Consider the following 25198-nt stretch of genomic DNA (forward strand, 5'->3'; position numbering starts at 1 on the left):
ACGTAATATGCTTTAATTTTGTCTTTATTTAAAATTTTATTTAATTGTAGTTGTATAACAATAAATATTATATTCTCTTTCAGAGATAAGTACATACATAGTTATTTATATTTATGCAATTTTATGTTGTAGTTATGATATTTCTTTATACAAAATAAAACCATTCGTTACTACCCATAACAATATCACATCGTTAGGTGTGTACTTGCCGTGTGCCCACTTTTACTTAGTCCTTAAGTAGAATTTTCTACAAATTTTGGCAAAATATTGTTTTTGAAGCTTGTAACAAGGGTTTTATAGACTACTTTTTTTTATAAAAACTTCTCTGAGAAAACCTTAATACAAACAATAAATATAAAAATATTTTTAATAATAACAGAATGCTGACGGTGTCGCTATGCCCCGGTAAGGAATGATAGGACCAAATTTTACCAGTCGCAAAGCTTTCCATCTGAACATTGTTAATACGTAATTTGTTAGAAAACACACATTTTAGTCTTTGATTTGGGGGTAGCATGTACCTGTAACAAAACCCTAGATCTCTTATACTATTTGGGACGAAAATGCTATCTTACGTCACTGTTTAGTTTATATCTGAAATCTAACGTCAACAAAGACATGGTACAATAAATTATATAATATTGCTATCCCCTTCACAGTGAGTAAAAACCGCAAAAACTTTTGTAAATTAATAAACACACTATATCTAGATTCTCCATTGCTATGTTGTCTAGTGATGGACATGATCTACGAACTATGAGTTTAGCACAATCACTCATAGTGATGCGAATAGGGCTCCATGCTTAATGAGAATTGCCGTTAGAAGCAGCCACGTTGTTAATTATCTATTTATATTCCTGGGTTGGAATGATTTCGTAAAATATCTCTTAAATAATTGACTGAGTGTGTAAACAGTTAATTGCTTATTTAATGGGCCCTATTTTAAGACCAATGCACTCCTTGTTCTTTGTATGGAATTATGTAAAATTCCATGTAATCGTGCTGAACATGACGGACATTGTTTTGCTACACCAGTGTGACCACGAGTAATTTCTTTTACGAATTAGTGCTGCATACGGATTCGATGTGCATGGACCACGATCCTTAACACCGGAATAACCGGTTTAACTTCATACTCACAAAACTTAGAATTATTTATTATTGAATTTCTGTGTTCTCATTTATCCTGTTATCCATATATATATATATATTGGCTGAATATATAAAATAGGCGAAGCTTTAACATCTCAACAGCATGACCCCATAGGAATGATTCGTGCAAACTAATGAAATGAACGATGATGATGCTCTATTCATCTATGTTCACAAAAATATGCCAGTCGGCTGTTTCTTCTAAGTAATATACATTTTATCATATGGATTAACGTTTTATGGAGATGTATAATAAATATATTTGGGCATTTTGAATAGCCCATGTTATTTGTTGATTATGTAAACATCATTTCAATATTGAAAGATATATTATTTTTATTAAACGATAAATAATTATTGCAAATATTCTGTCATTTTACACCCATTTAAAAATCTATGAATAAGGAACAACATTTCAGTCAAAAATAATAGATTCAAAAGTATTAGATCGTCTTTTGTTTGTTTTCATCACTCTAAAATATAAAAAAATATATTATGAATACATAATATTTCGTCTGTTTCACTCAATGAATTGGCATTTATAAACTTTTAATTAATGAGATGAAAACAACAAATATCAATGCCACCCGTACATTCTTGTGGGTAAAATAACAAAACGATAGGGTGTCATTATAATTAACAATAATTTCTAATTTTGTCACAAATGCTATTTTAAAGTCCAGCGCAGACTGCCTAGTACTCAAACGTCGTCGAAGTTGGCACCACTTCCAGCACCATTTGCAGGAATACGGTAATTTTATCTGTAAGATAAAACAATATGATTTAATTTAATTTGAAACTCAATATTTGCGCTTTTTCCACCCTTTATTGCTTTTTAAATTTAGTTTCTCTAAAGTGCTATTTTATAAATCATTGTCAAAATAAATTCGATACAATTTAATAACTATTGAAATACTGCGAGTTAAAATTTAATCATATTATTTAGTAGCGTTGCAAAAGCAGGACTCATTCTGAATAACACATGAATTATTCGGAAACCTCCAAACTAAAGTGTGAAAGTTCAATTTTTTTCTGTTTTAGTTTTCTAACTAAATTATATAAATTAAAAAACCAAATGTTTTTAGGAAACGTTGAAAAACTGAAAATAACATTCGTTTTTTTCCGGACTTTCAACGCTATTAATTACCCATAAACGGCAATGTATAGCCCCATTTGACGAAGGGCAAGTAGAACAGCAGGCCGGCAAATATGAACGCGGTGGCGTAGAGGTACTCCCATTGAGGCTTGTCTATGATGGGGGCCACGACTAGGTACGCCGACACCAGCAGCACGGCATACGGAATCACTATTGGCACCTGAAACATGAGTACATATACTGTAATATACAGGGTAGTGTCATTTAAGCGAACAAAACATAATTCTAGATGGTATATAACTGAGTCGTTAAAAAATCCAACATATTACAAATTACACGGCTTTTGTTCTTTATAATTGATGTGTCCTGAGTTACAAAGATATATTTTATCCATATTATTTATAAATGTAATATACTTATTTTCTTCGTACGATCTTGACCATTTTTGCAAATGTAGTTTACAATATGTCATAGTTTTACTTTTACTGGTCTAGACAATTTATTATAATACATCTGTTTAATTTATTATAATAATCTGTAACGACTTTAAAATTGACTGGGATTACCTTATATGGTCTCGGTGCATCGGGTTTAGTATATCGCATGACGATCAGCGCGAGCATAGCGCCCCCATAGAATATCCACGCAGTGAATGAGAAGAAGTCGATCAGAGAGTCTATCGTCCCGTACAGCACCATCGTCACCGCTATCAAAGACTGAAATAAACAAATCACGATATGTAAATGGCCCTTGGCATTAAGTTATGAATAATTTTAGATTTAAGTGCTACACATAAGTAATGACTAAAATGTGACTGTATATCCTTTCATTGAAGTGCAGGATGCAATCAATAGGCCACATCAATGAAATATAAAATGCATTATTAAAACACACAGTAAAAAATATACAACACAATGCTATCTCTGTTTAGTTTATGGTTGGCTTATATGGCGTTAAGTCCACCATTAGATACATATTTTGTTTGTAATTTGTGCAATAAAGTTTTATATATAAGTCGTCTCCCCTACTTGGTCTAGAATAATCTAAAAACTTACATGGAATATCAGTCCAGGCGCAGGAGTGAATCGACGCACATGAACATATGATAGTATGTCCAATAGATGACCCTCCCGCGAAGCCGCAAAGCAAAGCCTGAAATATTAGGTATGTTAAGCTGATGCCCGCGACTTCGTTCGCGTGGCCGAACAATTTTTGGTAGTTAATGAGTCAAAATTATTAGAGATTAAAAAATATATTTATACCTATACTACATTGGAGATCTTTCCTTCGGACGCCAAGTTATTCAGATGACTAAAATAAAAATGTTATTCAGAACAGTTAATCTCTATGAATTCCATATCGGATGCGCTACATCTGATGTTAGATCGTTATGTTATGCAGAAGATGCTCATGAGACTGAAAAACTTTTATTAAGGCGTCATTTCTATATTTCCTATAGTTTAGCTGGACTATTATGACTATTCTTCAGGTGTTCCCGATTGTCGATTTTTATACCTCAACACAAAATGTTCAAAAGACTGAACAGCTTTTGTTAGGGCGTCATTTCAATATTTCGTAAAGTTCAGGTGGATCATAATGGGTCTGAATCAAGTGTTCCTTCAATCTGCGATTTTTATACCTCGACAGAAAATGCTCATCAGGCTGAACAATTTTTGTTAAGTCGCCAGTTCTATATTTCCTATAGTTTACCTGGACCATCATGAGTCTACATCAGGTGTTCCAGCTCTTCGATTTTTATACCTCAACAGAAAATGATCATCAGGCTGAATATAACTTTTGTTAAGGCGTCATTTCTATATTTCCTATATCTCAGCTTGTACTTCATGGTTGTCCTCAGGTGTTCCAGTTTTCAAAATCATTTATACCCTATATGTTGCCCAGGCTTCATAGCTATATAACAAAAAAGTTTCATTCAAATCCGTCCAGTAGTTCCGGAGATTAGCGTGTACAAACAGACAGATTTTTTACTTCTCTATTATTGCCTAATTTAGTTTTTATGTAAATATGTTCAATGTAGAAATTTTTTCTGTTTTATTATATGTACCTATTGATGACATCATTTAAAAAAGATTGAAGAGATTCCAAATTGTGATAAACAGAGAAAAATCACCAACAAATGAAAACAATAACTAGTTGTTCACCGCGAACTTAGACCTCGTGAACACAATATTTTTTTAATAAAATTGTTGATATTTCAAATACTACTGAACCGATTTTGATGCCCCAAGAACTTAAAAATTCTATTGGCATATCCCACATACCTTTTAAATTTCATCAAAATCGAACCAACCAACGGTTTGAAAGTTATCGCGAAACATACAGACATACAAAAAATGAATTTTTGCCCCATGTAGAATGTTAGTCAATAAGAAATTGGAAAGATTGCAGATAAGGTGATAGAAGCTTACAAGATCAGTATACGGGCTTAAAGTTCAAAGTATTACTGGACTTTAGCAGCTGACCGTACAAAAGGATTGAGGCGCCACTTCAGATTTTAAAATGAAAGTAAGTAGGTACTTTTATGTCAAGTCCTTCACGAACTGGAAAAAGTGATAAAATTCAAATCATTTATTCAGAAATTAGACCTTCACAGGCACTTTTTCTCGTCAATCTTTATATTTATAGTTATTTCTCACAAGCTACAAACTACTGGCATTTCCGAACGACCACTGCTGAGAAGAAATGCCGAAAGAAACTCATTTGAACAGTGTTGGTCCCTATCATGCCAGATCGGCTTACCATTATTGTTACAATGTTTCTTTTTCTTTCTAATAATATATAAAAGTACATAATGTACATAGTCAAAAGGTATATCAAAACAGGTTATGATTGTGATCCGAGTGAGTGAGCATGACACACTCGATTCCCATGACTTCATAATTACAATTCTTATTCGTCGAAATAGAAGTATAATTCAGACACTTGAAGATCACAAATCACGTACATGTTTTACAAATAAAATTTAAATGTCACAATATATGAATTATTATAACAAAAATAAAAATTATGAATAAAATAATAAAAAACTGTAAAATAAAAATTAGGAGATCATGTGTGGAGTGGCAAAGTTGTCGGGAGGATCCAAGCGTTTTTATCAGTCAAATAGGCATTAATTGTGTAATACGCTTTATCCATTAATGTTTTCTTAACATAAGTTTTAAAATTTTTCATTGGCAGATTAATAGCCTCTGCAGGGAGTTTATTGAATAATTTTACACTTTGACCCACGAAAGACCGCCGAACCTTTTTAAGCCTGAATCTGTTCATACAAAGTTTGTGCTTATTTCTAGTGTTTACACTATTTACTTCGTTTAATTTTTTATATAAACGTAAATTTGATTTGACAAAAATAAGCACATCAAAGATATACTGACATACAACAGTGAGGATGTTAATTAATTTGAAGAGTTCTTGAAGAGAATTTCGAGATTTTAACCCATAAATAAAACGGTTAGACTATGAACATGTGTGACTGAGGGGAGAGGGGCTCGCCAGCTACATATTAGCTGAATATAGTTACAGAATGAACTGAATGAAAAAGTAACTTACCTTCCAGCGACGAATAGAGTGCCGTTAGCAGACCCGAAGGTGGAGATGGTAACGGCGAGCGGCATGAGCCAGGCCATGGGCCCGAGTAGGCGGTTGCCGAAGGTGACGGCCACCGCCTCGCTGTCGGTCATCTCGTTCACCGACATTACCGCCAAGTACGATACGTTCACCAGGGCGTAGCATAGTGTTACCAGCGGTATGCCGATTATTATACTCAGTGGGAGATTTCTAGAATTCATAATCGGAAACATTAAGGTGGTAATCATCGGTGGTAAATGATAAATATTTGTCAAGAAGAATTACGTGATGTGTAGAGACCGGAACTAAATATATATATATATATATATATATATATATATATATATATATATATATATATATATATATATATATATATATATATATTACCTATTAATTAATATAAAAATTCTACAACAGTTAAATTTATATCATCAAGCTTCTCACGTCAAATTTAAGCAACCATAATAAAAAAAAAACATGCAGTGTATATGTCATAGATTCAGAAAGGGTCCCGCGAGCGGTGTATAGGTACTCAGTTTCTAGTTGTTACATAACACATGATTTCAATAGATATCAATATAACTACACGTTCACTTACTTGGAGGGATTTTTAATTTCCTCAGTGACATAGTTGAGGTTATTCCAGCCGTCGTAGGCCCAAAGGCCGGTGTAGAATGCGGTGGCTATGTTGCCCAGCGTCGCCGTGCTACTGGCGAAGTTGGGCTCCTGTAAATGTCGCGTATTACCTGCACCATACGGACACACCAACCGTCAGTCTTCGCGATTATGTACGGCCATGTATGAAAATATGAAATGACGTGGGATATCTGTACCCGACTGCTCTTAGTTTTATAATTTAAACTCTTTGCTTAGTTTTATAATTTTTCAATATGATTAATGGCAATTAATTGATACTTATATTAAATTACGAGAAAAAAAATGTATGTATGTCATAATTTGAGTTGAAATTAGTGTTTATGTAGAGAAATTGCTAGGAAACAATAGTTATTAAGTAGGTACCATGTCTTAAAGATAAAATTAAACTGGTACGGAAACTAAAAAGTGACTCTTAGTATTAAATAGGTACTCAAAAGTAACGCAGTCGGGATTTGAACCAAGTATTGAAGGACATTGATGGAACCGATGAGAAATAAAGAAAATACGATTCCTGCGTCAGAATATTACCTAATATCAGTTTGTAGGCGCCGCCACAGACGATGATCGCCACAGCCACCAGCTTTGCTGCCGTGAACGTGTTCTGGACATTAGTTGCCAGATTCACACTGTAGCAGTTCACCGCCAAAATCATAACTGAAGCAAGAAAATGTCGAGATTAAACAGATAATGCAATTCATCAATAAAAATATAAATGGTAAGTACTCATCAAATTTAGCTGATTAATGACACAGATTTTAGGTACGTGAGGATGCTTTTCTAAAAATTTATTGGATTTACACGCTGTGGAATGTTGGTGGTGTTCTGGGTCCACGCGCAATTGGTAGACTAGTTGGAATGGTCCCAGAATGCGAGGATACACATAATCATCAGCCATTTCAATATCCCCACTGCTGGGGCACTGGCTTCTTACGGATGGATAAAGGAGCATCAGCTTCATCCCATCTCGCGAATCCAATACGGATTGGTAAGTATGTTTTAACTTCTGTTAATAAAGCCGTGCATTCCATAGCATAGAGCAGTTACGAGTACTTTAGAAATCTTATCGAGTCTGATATAGCTATTCAAGCTGTGTTTGACCAGTGTGTGGTCACGTTGATCGCTCCGTCGTTGGCTGCGATAACTTTGGAAAAGATTTTATTTTAAAAACAAATGATGTACCAATACAAATGACTGCAGCTAGTTTGACGAGACTGCTTGGCGGTTCGCACTCCGACACGAACGGCTCCACCGCATACTTGGCGAAGCTCAGACAGATTATGGCCATTTGTGATGGTTTCAGCACCAATGTCGATACCTGATGAACGATCAAAGATAAATAAATCTAAAGGACAATAACATTATACACGCCAAAATACACAGTTCATTTTGACGTTTTATATTGATTTGAAAAAAGAAAGCCTGTCCTATTATGACCAGAGAAATTGAATTAATTTTATGTATACTCAAAATGTGTTCCACCATAAAACATCAATTCCTTTCTACGATAACACCCGACCTGACGAAACAAACAAGTGAGCGCGGTGTCATATTTATTTAGGCACTCCGAAGGCATCCAATTAAAGGTGCGATCATTTTCTGCAAGTCAATAATAATAAAATGATGCTTTCGACTAGTGTTAATTATCAGTGCTGCATATGGAAAGCTATTTAAATTGTTTACCCATGAAAAGAGGAACGCGGGTGGTCCTCCGAATGCGTCCATGAAATATGCATACTCAGCTCCTGACGACGTATTCATCGTTCCTAGCTCCGCATATGCAAGCGCTCCTGTATCAACAAATTTATATGTTACCTATGAGTTTAGCACGGGTAACTACTATCCTCACCAAATTCTTATTTAATTAAAAATTTCATTTTTGAGACTTTTCTTTTAAGAAAAAGAAATAAGCTATTATTACTAAATTAAACTGAATTGACCCATGAGACCATTAGACTGCATTCCCGCGTTGGATGGCCTCTGAGCGAAAAAGCAGCCAGCCCTCTTGTCACTGATAGAAACCGCATTAGCTCCCAAGGCCTAAAGCCAAATATTTGTACAAATAGTTAGATCTAGTCGCGTTTGGCATGGATATCATGTACATGATTTGATCCTAAGTCAATAATAAATAGTGGTCTTTCGTTGATTTTGTTTTCTCTTGCCAAGTATTTAAATCATGCAGAATAAATATTATCACAGTATCACAAAGTCCCATAAATATAGTTCAATTCTGCACAACTATGTGAAGTGGAAATCCTTTTAGGTATTTTGTAATTACTTAATTACTGGTATTCTTACCGAGCAGTGAGAGCAGGCCACATGCCATCCATATGATGAAGCTTATGCCCACCGAGCCCGTCCGCTCCAAAAGCCCTGAGGGCGAGACGAAAATTCCCGAGCCTGAAATAGGTACATTAAAGTTATGTAAATACGATCAACCAAACAATACCAAGTAATTTGTTTGAAATAACTTTTTTGCACATAACAAAATACCATAAGTACAGAAATTAAAGAGTAGCTTGAGAGTAAGTAGTAGGTATTTATTGTCACTTTTTACACGATTGCTTGAGATAAGTAATGTTCCTGTTTATAAGCTAAAAACTAATGGCCTCCTCAACTCAATACACGCTATAGTACGGTACCTAAAATTCAAATTCACTTCCTAAGTGGTAGTGTAATAATATACTTCTCATATATCTAATCTAGCTTTTGCCCACAACTTCATATGTGAGTAAAAATCCGTTTCCCGTGGGAATTTCAGGAAATCGCCTTTTACTAAAAGGCTCCCCTACACTGTCATAGGAACCTACACAACAAATTTCAGATATCTACGCCCAGTAGTTTCGGCTGTACGTTGTCTGTCAGTCAGTTAGTCACTCAGTAACGGAAGAGTTTTATGTATATACTTATAGATTACGTAATAATGAATGCATGTTAAATGGCGTTCTAGGTAGGTATAAGTACTTAGATTCTCATTCTATAAATTAAATACATCTGTGGCACAGACTGTGCTGGAGTCATAGATAAAAGAAATATGATGGAGTCAATGTTAATTTAATAAGGTATTATTAGGTAGGTACCTAAATTGTTTCTATATATGATTATGTTTCTTACCTATCATGGTGCCAACGATTAGAGCCACCCCACTGAAGAGTCCCACCCGTCTCTTGAGGTGAACAGGGTCGTCCGGAGCTGCGTCCGACCCCTCCAACTGTCAAAGAGTACGGTAGCATCATAATACAACCACTCAGACTCTTATCATAATGTAAGGAACAATAGGTACTTAAATAAGGTTATGGAGGTTTGGGGTGCCTACCCCTAAATGCCAAAATAAAACGTCTGTCTATGCAAAACGTTCATCATGACGATCGATATCGATTTATTCCCTAGTTCAAATAAGTTTCAAACTTATGAAGCGTGTGTGCAATGATTGATTAATTGATGAAATTTTTTAAGAAAATCATGCTAAATTTCTCTTGGTATTTTGGTGTATAGATAATTTGCCATTAAAAAATATACTACTTAAATAACCATAAAGTATCTGATAAAGACAGACATTTGAAGAATAAAATGTGTTTAAAAATAACTACCTACTCTAATATGGGAGCCACTAATTGATTATAACGGCAATGCGTACGAGCGAAGACCAACGTGAGCCATGACAGACGAACGAAGCGAGTAATTGAGAGCTTCCACGCATACAATATATGGAGATCGTAGAACATACACAAATACCAACATATATCTACTTAGGTAAGTAGTTACTAATGGAAACATTCACTACGCAGCACTAAAAAGTACCACGCAAAACATTAAGATTTTTTTATTTCATTGTCGTTTCGCTTGCACAAGTGCCCAAAAACTTCGCTATTGAGGAAATTCACTTAATATTTCCATACTATAGATACAAATAAATATTAGATAGGCACTTTCTGAAACCAAAATAACTATCAATAAATTTACATGTTGCATGTCCGTACATTCCATGAAGCACTCGCGTTCTCTTTGTCTGAGTTTGCCCACAATTTATTTGATTACTTATATCGCTAAATGTGAATTACAATTGGAATGAAGTACCTATAGTTTATACTTCAATCATACTCCAACATCCACCCACACTGACTGAAGCAAAAATCTATCTGTCTGCCACGCTTATATCGCTAAACCGGCGTTTTAGATTGGAGGTGCTCATGAGACTTCACTGGATGTAGAAATGTCCATTATTTTATAAGAACAATTAAATAAGTAGCAACATTTAGAACTCTATACGGATACAGAGCACTTAGTGGACTGTGTGTACAATCTGTCTGTACACATAGTCCTCTTACAGAAACGATAGAGAGGTCTGTACTAAACATACCGCTCTCTATAGTTTCTTTTCTGCATACAGCTTACAAACCATCAAGAGGTTTGCAAATAGGATTTGAGATGCCCTTCGGTCGTTATCGATTTATCCAGGAACATATCAGAGCTACAAAGTAGAGCATTGTTGTAATTCTAGTACCAAAATATTCTTGATGGAAATAAAGAAAAGTTTAATTTATTACTTCTTTAGATAGTTTGATAAATTCTTCACTTCGAATGAGTTGATTGATTATGGTACATTGATGGAATTATGCATGTCACACATTGTTTTTGAATGAAAATAGTTTTTCATCTCATTATTGAGTTGCTTCATGTTTGCTTATTTTCTGCAAACGGATATTAGATTTTATTAAATCAATTTCGATTAGAAGAACTGTTTCCTAATTATTTAGTCATTTTTTTTATATTCCTAGTTGGGATTTCTTCCCACAGAAAAACGCGTAAGTACTTTTAAAGTAACGGTTCTATCAAATGAAGTGACCCTAACTAAGGGTTACATTCTGAATAAAAAATAAAATAAAATTGCAATGAAAAATGATTATATAAAATAATACCTATCATATTGACATAATCATATCTATCCTCTAAATATGTAATGATTACCTAGTTTTTCTAGTTTTAAGTAAAAGATAGGTGTATGTTGTGAGCTTTATATATTTTGATTTTATCTATGGTTGTGAGTTTACCTTGTCTCCTGGGTTGAGGCTGCTATCGTCAAGCGCGCCCGTCGCGCCGCCTTCGGCGTCGCAGCCGCCGGAGCACCCGCGCCACACCAGTCCGCCTTCGCGTGCACTCCCTGGAACAAATAAATCATTTTTTAACATGTTACGAATAGCATTTCTCTATTTATACAATAGGGATTTTTTTTACGAAAACCAATCTCAAAATTCGCGATTTGTACACACACAATATAAAATAAATTATGCTTTAAATCTTTAATGGTTATTGGACTATATAAGTCAAATAACCATTAAAGAGATATTAAACCATAAGACAAGTAAACCATATGTAAAATGGTCTGGTAAAAACTTAGATACAAATGCGATTTTATTTTTTTATGTGACAGAGAACCCTAAAGAAGTCGGATAATAATAACGAGTTACTGTCTGTAACATTTTTTTTTCTTTTTGTTGATCTTATGGTCTGTAAGTATACAAATCGATAAATCAATCGTTCTTTATTCATCCGTATTTGTACAAACTTACTTATTGAATTCTTGGAAAAATATTTATCACACAGCTTGCAGCACAATCTATCTATTTCCGATGGGTGTGGTATATGGGACATACCAACGTTTGCAACGTTACGAGAAGAGACTCATTGACGTCACAATACATATAAATTCCGAGGTACATAGAAATAACATCCCTGGCATCGAACAGTTGCCAAAATAATGTCTTACAGCTTTGACGACACGTGTAGTCGGTATAATTTTTTTTAACATTAGTATAAATTTATAGAATAAGACTACTCCAAATCCTTCCCAAAGGGGTTTTCGTCAGGGTTAGACAGCTGGTTATAAAATCAAAGCAAAGTTGTGAAATTTAAAAGGTTTATATTTTTTCGAAGCAGTAATGGAACAGGGAACATGCGAGGATTAAAGAAAGAGGTTGAAATGTAGATCTTTTATGCATACTAACTCTATTCCTATTCGCATTTACCTAGTCTTTGGTTAGTGAGTGAGTAGGTATATTAAAATGGCACTCGTTTCCTGCTCTACCATCAATGTCGGTGTCTCTACTTTTGCTATTCCCGATAACAAGGACAATACCCTTAAAAACCTAATAACATACCCCATGATATAAAATTCATTGACTTGTATTTATAATTTTGATTGATTGAACCCTACCACAGATTAGACAGTACTTCCAGTAATAAATAAATAAAATAAATAAATAAATATATTAGGACAAATCACACAGATTGAGCTAGCCCCAAAGTAAGTTCGAGACTTGTGTTATGGGATACTAACTCAACGATACTAGATTTTATAACATATATAGATAAACATCCAAGACCCGGGCCAATTAGAAAAAGATCATTTTCCATCATGACCCGACCGGGGATCGAACCCGGGACCTCTCGGTTCAGTGGCAAGAACCACTGCGCCACCGAGGTCGGCAACTACTAACTCTACTCAAAACGCGTATTGAGTAACTACTCTAACGAGGTGAATATTTTGTGGTATTGGTTGTACCTAGTGCTAAAATTAACGCGGAAATTATGGGAAAATCGATTCAAGGGCGAACCATATGCCAGTGTCAGTATTGATTGTGGTAAAAGGCCTAGAAAATATAGCACAAGTCTGCATTACTAAATAACGACATGTTTTAATTACACCAGAAAATAATCCCCAATTAGCTTATAAATGTAACTACCTATTTAAATCATTTTGTATTCTCAAGATGTACGTATACTTTATCCAATAATGTTCGGTTTTGTTGTATTATATTTTAACTAGCGGCCTGTACCATCTTCGCTCGGTTAAATTATAATAAGTTATATACAATTCAATCTTCCTCAGGAATTGCACTAACTATTGGTAAAATCCACAAAAAAACCACATAGTAGACGAGACCGAGAGACTTATTTTTGCACATAAGAAGAAAAAGAAGTCTAAGAAATCTTTATTATTTAAATATTAATTCGTTCTGTGATCCACATAGCTAGCTGCGAAGTAAATAAACTCATTTGTCACATTAATTAAAAGCTTAACATTGTTCACACTTTCCATTAGTAAAAATAATTCAGGCCATCTACGTAGTTACAAATTGAAAACAGCGTGGCAAGCCAAACGAATTAACTTTATTGTCGCGCCAGTCTATCAGTGCCAATGTGTGAGATTTGACGATTTAAATATCCCATCTCTAGGTCGGACAGGGTTCTACCGGTTCTTTTATGACTGCTCCACTTTTTGTGCCCGCAAAATATCGAGACGATGATTTGTGACTAGGGACGAATATGTCTCTAACCATTTTTCTCTGCTAGTTTGTTTGTCCCTGGCAAAAATAAGTATAAATTATTTCATGATTTTAATTATCATTTTAGGTCTTTATAATGTTTTACAATAAGTTGTGACGGACCAAGTGGCATAGGTTATATAAAGTACAAACATTTTTGGAATATAAGTATGCCTTCTGTTGTTAGTATGCACTTGTTTCTTAATTATTTATAGATTATTTGCTCTTGACTCTTGCTGATGAAAACTAACGATAAGTATAGCAATTTTTAGGCCACTACAAGTGATAATTTTATACCTATTACCACGATAAAGTATAATAGTGAGTAATCCAATGAAGATTCACGGATGTAATAGCATATCAGTAGATTACAAGCTCTACATGAATGACACTTCAAACTTGATTGCTCTTTGTGATATGTTCCACTAATTCAGTAGATATCGCTATCGGACCAAAATCCACTTTAACAGATATTCATCGGTAAATCCGATATCAATATTTGTTTAAAATTTTCCTGTGTTCGATCTTTGATGATGTAATAAAGAAATGTCCTCGAGCCTACAAAATATAGTTAAGTAGGTAACTAAATTTTAAACGAAATACGGAAAATATTACATAGTTAAGGTACACCTGAGAAAGAAGTTGAATTTTTATTAATAAAAATAATTAGTTACAACACGATGGGTGCGGCAATGCGGCTTATAAATAGGTACTTACTGCAATGTGCACCACATTTTTTTAATCCTTAGAAGAATCCAAAATATATGTAAATATATGCTCTATATATGTCTTTTTAGTGTTATTTAATTATTTCTTCTACTTAATAATGGAGGAATTCATTAGAAAAACTGAAAGATTGTTAGGTCTCCCTGAAAATCAGCAGCGACATGACTTTGGGTCATCATGACACAAGCTGGAAAAGACCTATGTATTCAGTTGCATAATAGGTGAAACTAATATAAACTGATTCTTAATACCTATTTATATGTTTATGCTCCAAAGAAATCTATTTGGAAATTAATAATTTCTATTTCGAAATGCTTTTTTTTTTGTTCTATACCTAGATGTGATATATCAATTTGTTCTTTGCGCTAGATTTTCTTATTGTCAAAGAGGGTTGACGTCAGCCGGCCGAAAATTGAAAGGTAAACCTTCAAAATTTTAAGGTTCACTTTTAAGGATCCTGGGTATTCAGGCGTAAAGATACCGGGAACACGTTCAGATGTTAGGGAGCTTTTAAATATTTTTATAGTGCTCCTTTTTCACATAACAGATTATACTTATTCCTGCTTGTTACCACTATACCATATAGCTTGTGATCAGGTAAGCATGGTATAAGTGCATTTTGATGACGAGAGTCTCAAATGACACACCGGACGCAGTGTAACCAAAACATAGCATCTGCCTGCCATCACGTACATCAAACAAACACATAGACTCAAGAATTTCTTATTTATTTTCCTGGTGGTTCGTTTATGATTCAAATGCGCTTAAAATGCAGAATATTCGAGATATATTCGAGAAAATTTTGATTTCTAAGTTAACATCTCTGTATTTAGAAACATATTTTAGGGACTAGACTGACATTTACTTAGGTAACTTATATTAACCACAAAAATCAGCACCTCAGACGACCATTCCCATATTACCATAACTACGTTTGAATTTCATATTTACAATGCGTTAAATCTATTATGTACTGATTTCAAAGGTTAATATTTAATGTTAACGTTAACATAAACACAATAAACACAGTTTCACGATTTATTTACGTAATCCTATTCTCAAAGAACCCGCATTCTTCGATCTATCTACCTCTGGACGGATAGAGTTGCAGGTCAATCGAAACTTTCTTGTTGTTAACGATAGTTACGGCAATACAGCCTAGGTATATGTGATATATTCTACTTTACATACTTAATCAGTTTCCAGCTTTATATAAATGGGATGAGAAGATACCGATCAAGAAATAGATAAAATCAGTGTTGAAGTAAGAAGTGCCCTCCTATCAGAAATCAGCTGTAATGGCCAAGGAATTACAGCATTATAGGTATGTAAAAAGTAAATACAAATATCTACAATGTTGAAAGTAGTTAAGTGCAAAACTTGCAATAACAAATCAGAGCCATAATATTATGACTCAGCAAGTAAAATACTTCGTATTTTTTACATTGTCTGCAACGATAGTCAAGACATATTGTCTCACTTTCTATACAGAGGCAACTATCAAAGTTTATAGACCATTGTTCGAAAACATACATGATCTCAGTGTTTCAGCGAAATATATTTAATTTTATTGCCTACGGCAATAATGGCAGGACAGATTGATTTTATTTTCGTTTGTCGATTTGCCTAAATAAACTGTAACGAAATAAGATAATTAAAAAACTAATTAAATATTAATAGAAGAGATTAATAATATTTACAGCTGTAAGACTAGTCACTCTATGAATCCAATATTTTCCCTTTTTCATTCAAACTCTGCCTAGGTACCAGTTAAAACTGTGCTAAAGAATTTTCATGTAAATTGTATCCATGTGGAATTTCCTTAATTGTATATGTACTTATATGTAAATAAATTTATAAATTATAAAAATAATCAGCAACAACCTTGATCGGGGAACACGAGCACGTTGGAAATGCCGCCATTGTGCAGTTTGTCGGGGTTGGCCGTCTGCGTGGTCGCACGCACCGAGCCGCGCAGGAGTTCAGACAGTTTTTCACGCATCTCATCGCACATACGCTGACGTTTCCACACCGTTCCGCTAGGCGCCGGCGTTTACCACTCGCGAGCCAACTCTAAATTCTCCCAAATATCGCGACGCTAACGTAGCGTCTCGCCGCCCACAGAGGACTGACTGATCCTTAAAACCTAATATCAACCTGACACAATCACCAATACAATTCACACTAATGCTTACGTGACGAAATACACGCGTTATTGCTTACGTCTCACAACCTTTAATCGCTGTGTTCACGCCGCACTTCAAAGAAGAATAAAATTACACTAGTTAATATCTGATATGTTTGATTGAGCATCTGATGAGATTGCTGAGAGTATTTTACACGAAAAAAAATACGCGGAGAAGATGTAAGCGAAGAGCGGTGGTGCGGCGCGGACTGTCTATTCCGGGAGGCAGAAAGCACGTGGGCGCCGCCCGCCCGCCGCCGCCCGCCCACCGATCAATGGCCACGAGATTTGACACCTATTATTGCACGCTGCATATCCTTATCAAACGTACACTATACATAAACAAAACAGACGCGGTGTATCTTTGCCGTACAACGTTATAAGTTTTATTAGCATGAACTTCGACACGACATCAAGCAAGATACACCAAGAAAACCTCTACTGACATAGATGTCTGTCTTGAAAATCGACATGAAAAAGGTGAAGTACCCAACATCGACAAACCCAGAGAGCTCGCCTAAAATAAAGGCAACATTAATTTTCAGTTTGCTTTTTGGAATGGCTGAGTATTTTTATAGTTTTTTTTATATCTTATTTTAGTAATTTGTTACTTATCAGCATTATTAAACGTATCAATTTCAAGTTGCAACATATAAATTTACCAAGAAAACATAAGATTTTCTCGTTGCATTAATTGGCTAAAAGTTATTTAAATAATAATTAATTACGACATTTACTTTTTTTGGTCTCACTATAGTGTGTGTATGTCAGAAATGCTTATTGACACCAAAATTCCTGACGTCACAATAAATTACTGTCATACAAGCTATATTATACTTTACATGGTGCATTACTCCTTATAACAAGGTATATTATACTTTATATGGATACCATAATATGTAATATGTATTTAAATAAGAGGCATTTTTTTCTCAGCAGGGGTTTTTCCGAAATACCAGTAAGTACTTTGTAGCTTTTTGAGAAATACTGTGTAATTTAAAATTAGACGTGAAATAGTGTCTGTGAAGGTCTAATATCTCGTATGGAATCTAATATATCGTCGGAATGGAATCATTATAGTCATCATATCAGTTTTAATTTTAATATGACTCTTCTACCAAAATACCATTGTCAGACCATAAATAAACCATTTTGGGCGTGCCTTTGATTGTTTAGGCGAAGACATCATTAGAGGCATCGGTTATTGAACTGTCGTCCGTCAATACCGACCCAGCTAGGCTGTGACGTTGGGTGACCCCCTGTCTGTTCATGGAGCGTGAATAGCCAAAACGAACTGACGAACCACGGTCGCTGAAGGACATCGCAATACATGAAACTAGTGTTCGTCTATGTAATGTAATGCTCTGAAACCGTCCCATTAGATGTAACATTTCTTACAGAATATGTATTAAAAATATGGTATACTTAATTATTTATTTGTTATATTTCTATGTATTCAAAAAAATACTGGGAGATTGATACTTAAGTCGATTTTGGAAAAAATATTTAAGACGCCTCATGCCGTCATAACGACATCAGAATAGATGGAAGAACTTGCACACTTACTGAAATCATAATTTGAGTCAAAGAATACGTACAAGTAGAGAGCTTTGTTATATTATATTTACATAGTGAATTTCTGTATACAGACAGAAACTCGGCTCGTAAATCAATCAAGTCAAAAGTGAAGGAGGAGGAGTGATAGGTTATTTCGGCTAGCAAAATTTTTCAGCTGTTTATTTTTACACAGTATCTGCACGTAAATACCTTAGCTAAATTTTACTAACTAAATATCCTGTATTCGCTTGATCAAACATTGTGATAGATACATTGCCACCCATCTTTTAAAAATTCTATTTAAACTCAAGTATTGAGAGGGTTTCTCAATGTCGCAGCCACTTTCTTAAACTTTCATTAAGAAATAATCAGATAGGGTCGTGTCCACTTCAAAACGTCCACTCACGAAACAAATTCGAGATGATATGCGTTACGTGGAAATTCTTTGGCACTCGATACAATTATCACACATACCATATACCCGAGTACCCAGCATCGTCCTGACTACCCCAATGCCACTTCATTATCATCCTTAATTCGGGGAGAAAAGACTTGAAATCAATTGTGGGAACGACAGAGTAACGTTAATTCGTTCTCCACACTTGCAGATTTGCATTGGGAATGTCTTTGAAAGTGCAACAAACGACACTGCATAGTCGAGACATACATATACAGTATTATATTAGAATTATAAAACTACAACTCTAAGCAAAAAAAAACTTGACAAAAAGGACAAAATGTAGATGTTGTCCTTTCATATCTTAAATCGAAGCATTATGAGCGAAAAACTTTCCAAAAATGTAAATAGTCGTGTAATGTAATTAACAGACGCTTGACGCGTTAATTTTTGTGTCTGAATGCAGGAATGCCAAGTTTTGCAATATTCTTTACATTATTTTAGTGTTAGGCTGTCGTCGACTTGTTCTCAACAGCAGCGACAGTTAGTAGTACTTATTCATCAAATCGTAAATTACTGAAGCACTATAAATGTAGTATCACTAGTCGACAGTTATAAGAAAAAAACACTTCTAGTTTCCTGATAATATCTATACATATAATATTATTATCCATTTTATTTCGACCATAAATACGTTCATGCACTTGAAAAATGAACTTGAGCTCTATATCTACTTATACATTTATATATGTACAAGCAGCCCGTCCCAACTTTGCTCGGGTAAAAACATAATAAATTATACACCTAAACCTTCCTCAGGAACCACACTATCTATTGGTGAAAACCGCATGAAAATCCGTGCAGTAGTTTTTGAGTTTATTGCGAACAGTCGCGGTAGAGGACTTTGTTTTATAATATGTAATAAGGATAACCATGTTTCATATATGATCCTTGAAGGTTCATATTATATACGTTCCTATGTAAAGTTCTTTATTTTGCAAAAGATTTTAACTTCACATAATAAGGTGCCTAAGTACTAAGTATCTTAAAATGTATAACGAACTTAACTTTGTACTTTGTCTTTATTAATAACAGACGTACTCACCACAATAGTAGGTGCTTACATACATATCAATAAATGTAAAATAAGTATTTAGGTTATACGGTTGTGGGGTGAAGGACCCGCTCTGTCACGGACATTCTGTTGCCTTTCAAGTGACCTTCCCGAATTTCAGGAATCTTCAAAATCGCTTAGCAAATTGGTATTTTGTAATTTATGGTCAAAAATTGATTCTTTATTTTGAATTCGCGGTTAACTAGAGCTAACTAAAATAGAATAAATTACATATCTAAACCTTTCAAAGGATCACACTCTATCTATCTATTAGTGAAATGATGAAAATCTGTGCACTATACTTTACGAGTTTCTCGCGAACAGACGGACGCGGCATATGACTTTGTTATATAATTTGTAAGGATAAGGATAATTACATAGCTATGTCTCGGGACCATGATCTGTATGTTTTAGGTTAAGCTCTGTACACAAAAAAATATTAAAAATCCGTCTTATAAATGTATCAAAAATATGTGATACATTTTTTGATACATTTATAAGACGGTTACAATTACGTATTATTAATACAATTCAAGTTCCTCACTAAAAGTAAACGTGTGCGACGTGTTGTCCTTTTGTTAGTTAACATCAATAGATACGTGATTTGTCCCTATTTCTTTTAATCTTGCCCTATGCGTTCTTGATGAGTGTACAATTCATAAACGTGATTTGGAAACGTTAGCAATGGTATTATGTTTACAAAACATTGGCATAAATTCAAATGCGATTGCTAGCGAAATATTGAGTTAGGTGCAAAATAAGTGTTTAGGTATTTAATAGATTGTTCAAGCTGATTTTTTATTGTTACTAAAATTTATTAATGAAACCATTGAATGAAATGCCTATTATAGGTAATAATAATATTAGTAAGTTTAGTCTCAAATTCGATAGAATCTTACAACTTATGAAATTTTAATTAAAAGCAAACAAAAGTATTTTCCTAATATAGTAAGTATTTTCCTAATATACTAGGCAAACACGTGATTAACTTGTTTATATTATTTTTTCAATGAAATATCAAATTACTAAATTTTATGTATTTACGAAAAATATAATTTACTTGGGAGTAATTAAGTACTATTAGATACCTCCATTCCGAGGTGCAGTGCGACAAATCATAAGCAAATAAAATTGCGTATCCTGAAGCATAGAAATGTAGCAGAAGTATTATATTTAGACCGAGACGTCAGTTATTCTGAGATGGCGAACGATGTCATGTGACCCAGAGATTGCTACCAGAGAACTACAAGCAATTGTAACGACATTGGGCAAAATGTACATATCATTTGGTTTTGATAATATAAATCTTGTTCATAGTTACTTACTTAAAGTAGTTTTCCTAATTGGTTGTTATTCTATGTACCGAATAAATTATTATTTATCTGGCAAGGGTTAGTACTCTGGATTTTTCCGCATATTACAATCACATCATTGTATCTTATGAACAAAGTACGAGTATATTCGCCAATTAACGCTAAAATGCTGATGACGGTCTAAATATTACGCTTCGTTGAGTTGAAGCCCTATTAAGAATTATGTGTCCGCTGTCAAGGTCACCTTTAGCAGTGCGCGAGATACCAACAGCTACAAGTTCATTGATAGAACATCTTCCTAACAGAATCTAGCTGAGAGGAACACGAATGAAATCAAGTTGGACCAATCAATAAGTTTGCGCATGCGTCATTCGCAGTTAGCTTTAACATTGCGAAGTTGAGGGAGTGGGCGTTCATCATCTTGGAAATACAAAATGAAAATTGTATTGCACAGAAACTGACAACAAAATAAACTGTCTGATCTTTTTTCTCGTATTAATTTACATATTTTTAAATACGTCTTCTTTCGTACAATTATTTCATACCCTGTGGTAGGTGCAGAAGTTTAACATCAAACTAAATACATTAGTAGGTACTCCACTATGACATCAGTAGTAGATATTCTATAAGTATTTCATTTCAATTTATTTTTTTCTCATAGCTTATTACACGCATCTCGATTGACCGTGAAAGTGGGTTCGGATACTTCGTGAAAATTTTCAATTTAATTCAAATAAAACTATACTTATACGTAATAACAACATTTTCAGCTACCGTACTATTTGATTTAAGACCGAAATAAAGATTTCCTAATACTCCCAGCGAGGAGCAAATCTCTAAGCAAAATCAAAAACGTAGTTTCTCGCTCCAATATTTAGTGATGTACCGTCACCAAATTTTCATTAACGGGGATCATTCCCCATTCGATCGAGCGTTTCCTCTAAATGGGTAATGTTTTTCGTTCCCCTAAAATAATGACAGTTTCCAAGAAAGTATAATGGTACTTGTGAACGGCACATCACTAGTATTTAATTTTATCCATCATCACCATATAACAGTTGCATGTGTATATAATAATTTCAATAAATAATCTCAATTTAAATAGATGCCAACAATACTTGGCGCGCGTTTTAATATGCAAGTTGATGCCTCTTATATGTATATCGTGAGTGCACTTGAATTTAAGTAGGTACCTACTTGTTTGTTGTGGATATGATGTTTCACAGAAATTCGTGCACGGAACTCTAAACAAGAGTCAAAAGATTTTTTTATTTATGTCAGCCCTCTCTGTAGTAGTCCCTTCTGTGTAGAGGCATAGTCTAGCTAGATTAGATAGTGCTACGACTGCCATGCTTGCTACAACGCAGTCACAGACCATTTAACAGTCCTCGATTTCGTAGTCGTGCTACGACGATCGGTCCCTCTACGAGTATGCTATGAATTCGTAGCACATTACAACCAAATTTTTTTCCTTTATGACTGAGTACATTCATTTTGATTAGTCATATTATGTACTTGTTTAAACAATTTCCCGAAAACTGGAATCATTTCATAGATTTTAAAAGCATAAATCATTGTCTTTCAAGGCCTTTTATTTACAACGCATTCTCCATTACCGTATTTAGTTAGGTATAAAATAATCAGTTTTATGAATCATATCATAAGAGACGTGGTTGTTGCATTTGATAAAAAAATGATTTATTTAATCTTTATAGAATATAAATATTATCATATTTTATAGTTCTTCATGTAAACTCATAACGAAACATATTGAGACATTATTGACTTCTGTGGGCATTACTTTACATTTTAGGTAGTCCGTACTTTAACAACTACAAAATATTAGTTATCTTAACAAAATTAATTTATATTTAGATAATTACAATTATACAATGATATATATTTCCACTAGTTTAATAATGATTATGTAATGTGCCCCACAATTACGTGTAAATTTTGAATACCTATATTACCTACAATTTCAATAGTCAGTAATATTAGCTGATTAAAAGATAAAATCTATATTATATATACAATGGTAATATCAAAAAGGATATAAGTGGCATGTACTAAGTATAGATTTATTGTAATAATAAAAAACCATTTATTACATTCGTCATAAGTGTTATTTTGGTCCCACTTTTTGTCACTTTCTGTCAAATATATTGTGTAGTGTAGATATTGGTTTACGCCGGGTGAAAACGTAGGTATGTGCCTGTAGTTGTATTACCGTAGTTCAAGCTGCGCTGTGAAACGCTTCGACCTTAGCATGACCTTGTAATAGAGCTTCCAGAGCAGTGCACTCAGAAAATGCTAGTGAAGTGATGTAGACAAGTTAGTTTTATTTCTATTTATATTAGTTTAAGTGTATAATTTATTGGAAGTGGAAAAATATGCCACGTGCGAAGCCGACACGGACCGTTAGTGGAAGTATAAAATCATATTTTTTGAGCGAATGAGATAGTATATGCAAACTGTTAAAAATAATATCAATAAAAATATAATACTTATATCACACAGAGACACAGCCACATTTGGGTGATAAACATAAACAGATTAAGGAAATCGGAAAAATGTGTGCCTAGGTTATTCGTAATTCCCAGGTACCTATATAATATAGTAATGTTTTCCGTCTGACGCAAATAGGTACATTGCTTTGTATCAAGCGTATCACGTTACCAACCCAAGGACAAACTAAGCAATGTACCAACGTTGAAAGACCAGTGAATGAACTTGGTGTGTGTGAGGTACAAAGACGAAACAATTCTACCAAGTTTATATGTACTGTATAATGTACCTAACCAGCGATTTATGGGCATATCCTCCCATTCGGAGAGGTCTTCGTCGGTTGTTTATTTTGAAGAATTGAGAGACCATTCAGGTCAACTCAACACTTTGTACTTTTGTGAGCTTTATTATGAAACTTGTATGTTTGTTAGTTTGGCCGAGGTCAAATATTTCAAGCGGTTTTATTGTGTTGGTTCAGTTGTCAGCCGAGTTAGTTAGCCAAATATACCTAACGCTATGCCTAAAATAAATAATTTTGTTTAGTAGATACTTTTTTAGTACGAGTACCTAGGTAGAAGCTATTTTGTTTCATGGTCATTCTATCAATTCAAAGTGAATAGTATTTTATCCAAACGTTTCTAGATTAGAACTTTTTTAAAAGAACTAAAATTTCACCTTAAAATTGGAATAAAAACTTTCTTTTTTTTTCATCACACTTAAAAAATAATTAAAACCAAACGCATGTACCGGAGTTTCTACCTATATATAGTACAGTACATATATGTTTAGTAGGCAAGGCTTAACACGTATACATGTAGACATTGGGCAGATCGTGGCGCTGTATGAACATCAAAACGTATACGTACAACTAACATAAAGCATGCAGAAAATTAGTGCAACTCACCATTGCATGCATTCCCTTGCGGCTGTTCATAGTGATGCATTTCTCGGAGCACCGTGCTGGGTGTATTGGATCGCGCCCTTTCATGTCACAAGCGAGACTGAATCGCGAGCTCCGTTGCCGGCTGAAACACTGACCAGCACCCCCCTGTCGTCGCACCCACCCCCCCTCACATGCGCATCATGTTAGCACTCATTCTTCTGAGTTGGTAATGAATGACTCCAGAGCAACTACTCGGTGACGTGACTGCGGTACCTACGCAACTCGGCCGACTAATTGAGTCATGCCCATTGCATGTCATGTTTTAATTTCTTTATGAAAAACATATTATTACGATAAAACGTGACCTATTTGATGTCGCTCAATGGATGCATGGAAAAGCCCATGTTCCACCAAGGGGCAAGTGCCCCTTTCCGTGTCGTTAGTGCAAATGTGATCGTCGCTATGCAAAACAGAAGGGTCCTTCTGTTTTGCATAGCGACGAAGTGTATTAAACACCGGTCCTTCTCTACATATATTTGATCCATAATAGTACAAATACAATTACGACTGAGGAAGAAACCGCTCAGATGAGAAAGAGAGAAAATAACCAACCACAGATACGCCTTTGAGAACGTATTAGCAAAATTGTAACAAGACTAATGTTGCCACTTCTCTTTGATAGGAAAACAAGTTTATT

The 25198-nt window shown here is 34.5% G+C and overlaps 1 protein-coding gene across 2 annotated transcripts; it reads right to left on the reverse strand.

Moving 5' to 3' along the window:
• Positions 1-6: 6 nt before the first annotated feature.
• sbm (sobremesa) lies at positions 7-24678 on the reverse strand. 2 transcript variants are annotated; one of them, XM_053744818.1, is made up of 13 exons: positions 24523-24678; positions 11545-11654; positions 9608-9704; positions 8792-8893; positions 8177-8283; positions 7676-7811; positions 7025-7150; positions 6438-6585; positions 5819-6046; positions 3304-3400; positions 2815-2964; positions 2300-2468; positions 7-1913 (listed from the first exon to the last, which is right to left on the reverse strand). In XM_053744818.1, the coding sequence occupies exons 1-13, from the start codon at positions 24560-24562 to the stop codon at positions 1846-1848; spliced, it is 1578 nt and encodes a 525-aa protein (XP_053600793.1). In that variant the 5' UTR covers positions 24563-24678; the 3' UTR covers positions 7-1845. The 2 variants fall into 2 exon arrangements, with proteins under 2 accessions (XP_053600793.1, XP_053600792.1); XM_053744817.2 differs by lacking the exon at positions 24523-24678 and adding an exon at positions 16429-16947.
• Positions 24679-25198: the final 520 nt, after the last annotated feature.

This window comes from Plodia interpunctella, chromosome 5 (genome assembly GCF_027563975.2).
Source record: "Plodia interpunctella isolate USDA-ARS_2022_Savannah chromosome 5, ilPloInte3.2, whole genome shotgun sequence".
NCBI lineage: Eukaryota > Metazoa > Arthropoda > Insecta > Lepidoptera > Pyralidae > Plodia > Plodia interpunctella.

Coding starts and splice junctions, on each gene's coding strand:
- sbm (XM_053744817.2), bottom strand. CDS start 16,558: ATGTGCGATGAGATGCGTGAAAAACTGTCTGAACTCCTGCGCGGCTCG. Junction 6,586..7,024: donor CGCCTACAAACTGATATTAG/GTAATATTCTGA, acceptor CGTATGGTGCAG/GTAATACGCGACATTTACAG. Junction 6,047..6,437: donor GAAATTAAAAATCCCTCCAA/GTAAGTGAACGT, acceptor TATGAATTCTAG/AAATCTCCCACTGAGTATAA.